The sequence below is a fragment of the Sarcophilus harrisii genome, chromosome 4 (genome assembly GCF_902635505.1).
Source record: "Sarcophilus harrisii chromosome 4, mSarHar1.11, whole genome shotgun sequence".
Lineage (NCBI taxonomy): Eukaryota > Metazoa > Chordata > Mammalia > Dasyuromorphia > Dasyuridae > Sarcophilus > Sarcophilus harrisii.
In genome coordinates this window covers 117,629,122-117,639,213 of record NC_045429.1, presented here as the reverse complement: position 1 = coordinate 117,639,213, position 10,092 = coordinate 117,629,122, and the positions used below count along the sequence as shown (strand labels likewise).

Sequence of the window (10,092 nt, the reverse complement as noted above, 5' to 3'; positions counted from 1 at the left end):
ACAGGCTCTGGCCCCACCCTTTGGAACGCTTCCGATTAGGTCAGTTCCTAGGCAATAGTCTGGCCTCTCCCCCGCGCCCTCCCTGCCCCCCCACACGGTTGGAAGCTACCTGCGGCGCCCCGCGCTCCCACACGCCCCTGCAGGCCGCCGTGCCTCGGTTTCCCGCTCCCCACCCCGCGTGTCCCGCCCCCGTCCGGGCAGTAAATCGCACCCTCCCCCTCTCCCGCTCCCGCGGGGGCCGGGGTGCAGCTCCAGGCTGAAGGGGTGGCCCGGCTCTGGGCGGGCGAGGGCGCGGCCGCCAGGGGGTTAGGAAGGAAGTCCCCGCTCCTTCAGGGCCGGGATTAGGGCTGGATTCCCGACAGCCTCCCAGCGCCGGGCCAGCGCAGCCGAGGCTGCGGGCACGGGCCGTGCCAGAAGCACGAGGGCAAGAGAGGGCCTGGCCTGGGGGGGCGCGGACGGCGCCGGACCCGGGTCACTCAGAGGGTGCGCGCCCCTCCCCCAGCCTCCCCTTTCCCAGGCCGCTTTCGCCGCGGCCTCAGCCCCAGACCCCTCCCGATGCCGGTGGCCTTGGCTCGCACGCCTGTTTTGCTTTGTGTTTGGCGGGGAACCCCCAGCCCCTCCCCACTTGGGCTCCCCCATCCCTATTCAGAACATGTGGGAATCGGGCTGGGGAGGGAGCTTCCCAGGCTCCCGCGCCTCCGGCCCGGCGATGGGGGAGGGGAGGGGGAGTGCCTAGGGCTCCCCGAATGGGGCCCAGATGTGCAGGGCTCAGCGCACTTGGGCCGCAGGCCCTCAGCAGGGAGAGCGGCCAGATGGAGGAGAGCTGCAGGGGGAGGAGCTTCTGACAACTGTCCGGGATGGGGATCCGCCTCCCCAGCAGCCCAAGCGGCTCCTCCACCATCCCGGTCTGCACTATACCCTATGGTACCTCTAAGCTACAGATGTTCCGCCCTTCTCCACCCCCTATTGGCTAGGCTCTTAGAAATAGCGCGCTCGCTGCAACACCAGGGGGCGTATTTCAAAGACCCCAAATTCTTGCCCACAGTTAAAATGGAAGGCGCTCATAGCGGACTCATGCAATGAAGCCAAGTCCCGGAACCCGGATGTACCCGGACACTCGCCGAAGCTTTTGCCAGCTTTCAAGATGGCGTCTACACGGTGTCCAACTGTGATAAGAAGCCGAGGGAGTGACGTGTCGGGTCTACTTCCGCCCGGTTGTCCTTCCTACGGGCCTGCAGCGGCAGCAAGATGGCGGCACTGAGGGCTCTGGGTCAACTCCGGACCCTGGTGGCCCCCGTGCTGCGGCCCGGCCCTGGGGTCCGGCTGACGCTACCGCCCAGCAGGTGAGGAGGAGCGGGAAGCCTTGGTCCTGTTTTCCCCCGCCCTTGCCCCGACCTCCGGGGGCCGAGGACTTTGCCCTGGGCCTTCTGACCCTCGGAGTGAGTGACCCAGACTTATGACCTCGTCTCTCCCAGCCCCTCCCCCAGTCTTCCATAAACCCTTGGATTGGGTGATTTCCCTAATTTTAGGGTGGTTGAGAGGGTGCTTTTGGGGTCCTCCGTGGACTTTCCGCTTCCCCGATCCCTTTCATCTGTTGCCTTGAGTTTGCCCCCCGAATGTCCCTGAGACGGTCCGGGGGCAGCTGCCTCATTATCCCTGCCTTAGCCCAGCGAAGGCGGCGCCGGGGGCTTCCACCCTTCCCCCCGCCGCCCGGCCGGGATGTGCGCCCTGTTGGGCCGGGAGGCTGGGGTCTGTCTGTCCCCAGCTCGTTTCCTCGGGTGACCTTGGACAGCCTCCCTGGGCAAGGAGTCACGGGTGAGCTGCCCGTCGGAATCAGTTATTAATCAGGATCAAACTTGATTCCTTGTCATTGAATTGGAGGTGGGGAAGGAGTAAAAATGATCAGGTCCAGCCCTCAACAGGTTTGTTCAGTTTACTTCCTCAAACCCTTATTGATTAATAAGTTGCACGATGTGCAAGTGACTAGGGATACAAAGTGGCAGAGGAAAAATCAGAGAACGTGCGGTTTGACCCTTCCTCCCTGCTGACCCGCTTTCTGATCTCTAGAGGGGCGCGACAGTGGCAGCCAGATGTGGAATGGGCGGAACAGTTTGGGGGGGCTGTCATGTACCCAAATAAAGAAACGGCCCTCTGGAAGCCCGCACCCTGGAATGGTGAGTCTGAGGATCGATCAGCATGCCCCTCTCCCTCGCCAACTTTGTCACTGACCCAGGATTGTTTGTACCTCAATTGCTATCAGAATAATGTTGAGTCTGTCTCATTTGAGATAAGACTATCCTTTTCTTATTCGTCTTTCACCCTCCTTTATATATTCCCTCTCAGAAATTGTCTAATTTCCATAGCATAAAGTAGCTCATGTTTGTTGACTAAAAAGCTTACAAAAACTTTCTCTTTAAAAATAATCTCCCTCTTGAGCTCTAGTCCTGCAAGTCCAGCGGCCTGCTTGATACTTCTAATTATATGTCCAGATGTCATCAGATTCACTTTATTTTCAGCCTACTGCGAGGTCTTCAATGTTAGATATGATTGGCAGAGGCTAATCTGAGTCAGGCAGGGAGAAGGCTCTGATTAGAGATCAGGTTAGATCCATGATCCCACCCTCTGGGAAGGTTCTACCAGTCTAAAAAGTTGTATCAAACCCCTGAGACCCACCCTCTGTAGAGGTCTGGAGCAGTCTCACCTTGCCATGCTCTGTCAGAAATCCTAGTCATGTCCCTGAGGCTAAATATTCCCTATAAAGTCTACTTATATTATGTGCCATGGCTACTACATTCCTTTGGCTCAGTCTACCATGGTACTCTGCCTTTCTCTTTCCCCCATGTACTATCTCTTGTAACTCCAATCCCACTTCTTTATTCTTTTGAGGTGCTATTAAGACTCCTTTCTGTGCTTTCCCCTGATTCCGTTTCATGTTTCCCATTCCTGGTGTCTATTATATCCCTTTTTCTTCTGTTAGAAATACAGCCATTCTAATCGCCCAGGTTCAAAACTTTGGCCCTCTCTCTCCACATCCAGTTCATTAAGTCCCACTACATCACATCTCACACTTTTACTTTTGTTCTTACCCTCTGTTTCTACTTCTGCCAGCCTAATTTAAATTCTTATCTCATAATGTTTATATTATTTCAGTAATTTTTTAACTGGTATAGCTGCCTTGAGTCTGTCTTTCCTTGTCTTACGCACTGTTACTACATTGATTTTCTGAAATTACCATCTTTACCATGTCATTACTACTCAGAAACCTTTAGAGGTTTACCATTGTCCACAGGATAAAGGCTGGCCTCTTATTCAAAGCTTTTCACCAACTGAATCTAACCTACCTTTCTAATTTAATCTTCTCATTATTTACCAATATGACCTCTGTTCTAATCAAATTGCCATATTCATTATACCCCAAACCACCTTTCACAATTTTATCTCCATGCCATTTTGTGTTCTGATTCTTTCTGCTCCTTGATGTCCTTGTCTTTCCTCTGCTACATGTCCCATCTAAAGCTTTTCTGACCTTCAAAGACCAGGTAAAAAACTCTCTCTTTCATGAAACCTTCTTTGATACTTCAGCCTGTAATGACCTCTCCCTCATGTGATTTCCTTTGACATTACTCTATTTCCCTCATGTTACTTGTTTTCATAGTAGTATTTTTGATACCTGGAACTAGATACCTTAGACACTATAAGAAATTAGGGAAAGTAAGATTTAGAGTCCCTGCCCTCAAGGAGCCAAGGCTTTTCCTTTCCTTTGACTCCAGAGTGTTTTGAGTATAAGAAGAGGAAAACAACAAAATTGACATGCTAGGGGTTTAATATTGGACAGGACCTCCCTAATAATAGGTTAAACCCTTTTAATCCTTGAAAGAATCCCATAGGAGTCACCTTCTAGCCCTACCTTCTTCCTTCCCCTACCTCCAGATGTGGACCCTCCAAAAGACATAAAAGTGGCCAATGTGACCCTAAACTTTGGGCCCCAGCACCCAGCAGCTCATGGAGTTCTTCGACTAGTGATGGAACTAAGTGGAGAAATGGTGCGGAAGTGTGATCCCCACATTGGCCTGCTTCACCGAGGCACTGAAAAGCTCATCGAATACAAGACTTACTTGCAGGTGTGAGGAGTGAATACAACATGAAGATGCGGGGTAGTCTTGGTTCTGAGATTTATATTTTTGACCACCCCAGGAATCTCATGGATGCTATCGGGCAGTGAGGGAGCATGGTAGCTATCCTTTGTGCCTTTTTCCTATTAAGGCATATGGGAAGATTTGGGGATAATGGAAAGCTTTGCCATGGTTGATGGGGTTGGATTCAGAAGTAGGAGCCATGTTTCTGAACTTCCAAAATATTCTGTCATTTACTTGATCAACTTTTGGCTGTCATTCTCCCTATTCCTGTGCCTCAGTTTCTTTGGTGTCATATCAAGTCTGGTCAGTGCGTCACAGATGGTTTCCCAGAGCAGGGGACAAAGTAAGAGACGTCATCTTTTTTGTTTAGATATCCCTATATCTTCCAGCTGCTTGTGTTTCCTTTTGAAATGTTCAGTGAGTCAGAATGAGTAGGATAGAGAAGTTATAGCTGTTGCTGGCTTGTGAGATGGAGGAAGGAGTGAATGGGAACTATGACAACCAAGTGGTAAGAGTCAGGGATTTTTGTTTGAGGCTGGAGCCAGTACTTTTTTATTTATTTCTCTTTAGCATATGTGAAGGGAGAGGGAAGAGTCCTAAAGTGAAAGATTGTGAAACTGAAACTTAGTGGTTCAGTAACGGGGTCAAGTATAGTGACTGTGAGATTCCCCCAGAGGCCTGAGAATGATGGTTTCTGGCCTCTGGATCTGCGGAGTTAAACTCTTTAGCCTAGCTCTACGTCACAGTGCTAGCCAAGAAAGAACAGATTGTCCTGAAGGGATCAGCTCAAGCCCCACCTTTTCCTGGAAGCTACAGCTTGGACAGCTAACCTTAGGAAAAAGGCTACTCTAATCAGAACATATTCTGCTTTTCTCAAGACCCTATTCCCTTTTGACCCTATTCTTGACAATTTCTGTGATCTTTCCTCCTAGTCTTACTTCCAACTTGTTTAATTTCTTTTCTTCTGTTAGACTTGGGAAAGAAATGATGACTTGGAAGTTTAAGATACCATGTAGTTGCCTCCTTCTTTGGGAGGTTATTAGAATATATTAAATTTTACTAGGTGGTCAAAGGGCTTGGCAGACAAGTGTGGCCTGCTTCCTGGAACCAGTTCAGAAGAGTGTTTGCCCCAGTCAGACAGGAAGTCTGTAGCAGGATATGAGACATGGCAAGATTTCCCTTAGTGTCTTTCCTCCTTCTATAGGCCCTTCCATACTTTGACCGACTGGATTATGTGTCCATGATGTGTAATGAACAATGCTATTCCTTGGCTGTAGAGAAGTTACTTAACATCCAGCCTCCCCTCCGGGCTCAGTGGATCCGAGGTATGTCTCAGTCTTCTTGGGTGTCCAGTCTGGGTGTGATGTATCCTAGGCCTGTTACCTTACGTGTCTTGGAGAGCAGTGAATAGAAGGAATTCAATACTTCCTCGATGTTTAAGAGTTCTTGAGCATCTCAGACTGAAGTAGGCCCCATTGGCTTTTCTGAGATAATTCTGATTCCTTAGTTCTCAGATATTTTTCTGCTCCCTCTTCCCTTTCTCTCCATAGTGCTATTTGGAGAGATTACACGGCTGCTGAACCATATTATGGCACTGACAACACATGCCCTGGACATTGGGGCCATGACTCCCTTCTTCTGGATGTTTGAAGAAAGAGAGAAGGTATGACTAGACACAGATTAGATGTGGTTTGAAAAAAGTATAGAAAAGGGTTCTGGGTGTGAGGTTGGGAGAATATACCTGACATACAGAATAATGGCCAGGGGACCAGCTTTTTGGAAGTTATCTTTTTTTGGTAGTAAAATGCTACAGGTATACTTGGGGGGCCAAGGACTTTATCGCTGATTTTCAATGTGTCCCCTCTAGATGTTTGAGTTTTATGAACGAGTGTCAGGGGCACGAATGCATGCAGCATACATACGTCCAGGAGGGGTGCACCAGGTAAGAAGAGCTCCTTCCATAGTTCCTGCCATACTCCCATCCCTTTATTCCTCACCTTTGTTCTCTCTGGCTATAGTATTTTAAGATTCCCTGACTGGAGACAATGGGAAATTAGATGTAGTCCCAATATTCCATGGGTAGGGATGAAGACGTTTGGAACTTTGTTTCTCTGATATATCATTGTCCCTTTTCCTCATTTCATGGCCTCAACCTGACCCTCAGGATCTGCCCCTTGGGCTCATGGATGACATTTATGAATTTGCCAAGAACTTCTCTATTCGAATTGATGAGCTTGAAGAGGTAAGATAAAGGGGAAAGGGGAAACCTGCCTGGGCACTACTAAAAGTTTCTCAAGGTGGGGTGGAAAGGTACTAGACTTTGAGTCTAAAAATAAGAGATGCCCTAGTATGAAATGAAATGTTGACCCTTCTTTCCTTGGGGTGGCAGATGCTAACTAATAATCGGATTTGGCGGAACCGAACAGTTGACATTGGAGTGGTAACTGCAGAAGAGGCCCTTAACTATGGCTTCAGGTCAGTAGTGGAGCAAGGCAGGGCAGAGATGAGACCCCTTGTGCAGGGCCCATATTGTGCGCAGAAATGAAGAAACTGGTCTCTTTGGATGGGAGACCAGGGTAGCTCTGTACTCTTGATATTTGTGGTCGTGTCCCTCTTCTGGCTTCCCTTCACCTTGCATGTGAGTTTGGAGGGAGCATGAGAGTGGCAGCATTTTTCTTGATTGTACAGAATGTAACCTCCGCTTTCTTCCTCTTTGATAGTGGGGTGATGCTTCGAGGCTCTGGGATTCAGTGGGACCTGCGGAAGACTCAGCCTTATGATGTGTATGACCAAGTGGAATTTGATGTTCCCATAGGTTCCAGAGGAGACTGTTACGACAGGTAGGATAGAGCCACCTTCCAACTCCTGTCCTTTCTCCAATCGTAAATGCAGCAACTGCTACTTGTATAGAATTTTTGAACTCGGTCTGACCTCAGTCAAGCACTGCATTCTCTTCTCCCTATCACACTTCCTCGAGTAGGTCTAGCTGGTGGAGTTTTATTTTACATTAAGAAAGCTAATGAGTAAACTTTCTTGGGATAGTTAATGGTAACCAAGCAAGGATCAGAGTCTAATTCTTACTCCTAGTCCACTGATTTTTATCATTTCCAGGGTCTTCTTATGTGCATGTTCACTTTTTGGAAGGTTGTCAGGGTAAAGTCTCCATGTCACAAATGAGGAAATAGACCTGAAGAAGTTGTGGCTTCTTCAGAATTCACAGAGCTGGAGGGGTCCATGTTACAAAATCCCAAGTCTGCTGCCTCTTAGTTTCTTCCTCCTCCTCTGTCACACAGTCCCCTCCAGTTACCATTGCTTTCTCCATCCTAGAAAGGGCCATTGGCTGGAGTACTGGCCAGAGAATTGGGACGGTCTTGAGTCTGTGTCCAATCTTCCAGCCTCTGTTTTGTATCTGCTCATAGGATTCTGAACGCCCTCTAGTACCGTCTGAGAGGATCTTAGGGTAACTCCAGGGATTCAGCAAGTACCTAGTGAGCAGCTACTTTATCCCTACCTCCAGAGAACTTGTACTCCATTGACATCATAGAGATCATTCATCTGTAGCTAGCACTAGAAAATTGGACTGGGAATTCAGAGGGCCTGAAATGAATCTGCCCCAGATGTTTAGCTAAACTGTGTTTAGCAACTCTGGGCCAAGATGCTTAGCTTCCCTTTGTCTCAGTTTCCTTATCTGTAAAATGGGCTTAATAGCAGCACCTACCTCAATGAGTAGTTGTATGAGGGTCACAGGAGATACGAAATATAAAGCTCTTTGCAAACTATAGAGTATTATATTAGTGTCATCGTTGTTGTTTGTCCTTTTTTCTCTAAGAGAACTATGACATTGGGAGGTGATGCCGTGATATACTAGTGAGCCGGATTTAGGGGAAGGTGGGCAGTGCACAATCCCCAGGCTCACTGTCTCCTCCGGAGCTGGATCTGGGGCCAGACCTAGATCAGCATGGGTGGAGAGGGCCTGATAGAAGGGTCCTCTATTTGGTGGATTGGGACTTACAGCTTCCTTAGGATGTAATCAGAGGAAACAAAGAGAAGACCAATGGGGAGGGGTCTTGGAGGGTGATTGGAATATGTGTCAACTCAGACTAGGAAAAAAATTAGAGGTAGAGAGCTCTGGGACATGAGGCAGAGAGCAGCTACTGGGTGGAGTCAGCTGGTTTGTCCAGTCAGAGCAGGTCGCTGACCTCTGTTGTGTCTGTTAGGTACCTGTGTCGGGTAGAAGAGATGCGCCAGTCTCTCCGGATTATTCATCAGTGTCTTAACAAGATGCCTCCTGGGGAGATCAAAGTGGATGATGCCAAAGTGTCGCCACCAAAACGGGCAGAGATGAAGGTTGGGGATGGGAAGTGGTCTGGGAGGTGAATGGAGATCAGAGAAAGGATGGAAATGGGGCAGGCTTCAGAGCCATCTCAGCCCCTGAAAGCATCAGCTTGGGAAGGCTGACATAGCTTTTTTCTCTGCTGATGTCTCATCTGTATACTCTGCTCTCTGTGTTTACACTTGCACTTTGTTTGTGGGTACTGATTATCCTATTAGGGAATGGTGGGTGGCTTCCCTGTTTCAGTAGGTCTTATGCATAGGGTTCTCCTCAAAGGGCACTCAGCTCTTTGATTATGATTGACTGAGTTTTTCACTGCTCTTTCTTCCTTCTCTAGACTTCCATGGAGTCACTAATCCATCACTTCAAGCTCTATACTGAGGGCTACCAGGTTCCACCAGGTGCTACATATACTGCCATCGAGGCACCGAAGGTGAGGAATGGCCATAGAGGAGAAGATTCAGTGATGGGCACCCTGTAGGCATTTGATGAATGAATGCCGATTATATTAGAAAACAAACATGAGAGTGACAAAGATCAGAGCAACAGAAAATGAGCAGGAATTTGCTTTTTTGGGGGAATCAGGATTATGACTTCTCCCTTGCACTCTCTTTGCCCAGGGAGAGTTTGGAGTATACCTGGTTTCTGATGGCAGTAGCCGCCCCTATCGATGCAAGATCAAAGCCCCTGGCTTCGCTCATTTGGTAAGAACAATAAGCCCCAGGTATTCCTAGAGCCTAAGGCCTATGAGGGCTGACTCCCTACAAACCCTCAGTGCTGTTTGTTTTCTTGATTCCACTCCAAGTATTGATCATCTGATGTTCTCTCTCTTTTTTTTTTCCACATCTCCAGGCTGGTTTGGATAAGATGTCTAAGGGGCACATGCTGGCAGATGTGGTGGCAATCATAGGTATGGTGCCTTTGGGTGGGTGGGCATAATGACCTGCATTGGCTTGAGAACTGAGATTGAACATAGGGAATGGAAAGACCTCGTATGGCCCCTGTAGACATGTGTTTCTTTTTTCTACCCTCCAGGTACCCAGGACATTGTATTTGGAGAGGTAGATCGATGAGCAGGAGAGCAACAACTTCTCTCTGCTATGTCCTCACTGATTACCATCTCCTGAGGGAAATGGGAGGGCAAAGACAGGGGGAGAGAAAAAGTGAGAGAGTGAGAGAGAAAGAGAGAGAGAGAGAGAGAGAGAGAGAGAGAGAGAGAGAGAGAGAGAGAAAGAGAGAGAGAGAAAGAGAGAGAGAGAGAGAGAGTGTTGTGTGTGTGTGTGTGTGTGTGTGTGTGTGTGTGTACGTGCGTGTGTGGCGCGTGCACTGAGTAGGCTGTGCTTCTGCTAAGAAAAAGGAAATGACAATAAATTAGCCGTTCTGCGGTCCCTAAGTCCAGCTTCTTCTATCCTTCTATTCTTTATTTTGCCTATGAAATAAATGGGTTTTGCCAGGAGGAAGGGCAGAGAGAGGGCTGAGGGGCGTTTTCAACCCCTGCTTCCCACCCATCATCAGCCTCAGATCTCTGTTACCACCCTTGCCCCTACCACATGCTCTTTCCACTTCTTCTTTCCCTGTCTCCTCTGTTGTTCCCCTTTTCTCTCCTGTCCTTGCAGAGCTGCT

At 48.7% G+C, this 10,092-nt stretch overlaps 1 protein-coding gene across 1 annotated transcript; it reads left to right on the top strand.

The window, feature by feature from the left end:
- The first annotated feature begins 1,142 nt into the window (after positions 1-1,142).
- NDUFS2 (NADH:ubiquinone oxidoreductase core subunit S2) lies at positions 1,143-9,863 on the top strand. Its single transcript, XM_023503372.2, has 14 exons — positions 1,143-1,343; positions 2,068-2,174; positions 3,931-4,121; positions 5,341-5,461; positions 5,687-5,799; positions 6,004-6,078; positions 6,301-6,378; positions 6,526-6,611; positions 6,857-6,976; positions 8,354-8,483; positions 8,807-8,902; positions 9,090-9,173; positions 9,322-9,379; positions 9,505-9,863. The coding sequence occupies exons 1-14, from the start codon at positions 1,249-1,251 to the stop codon at positions 9,540-9,542; spliced, it is 1,392 nt and encodes a 463-aa protein (XP_023359140.1). The 5' UTR covers positions 1,143-1,248; the 3' UTR covers positions 9,543-9,863.
- Positions 9,864-10,092: the final 229 nt, after the last annotated feature.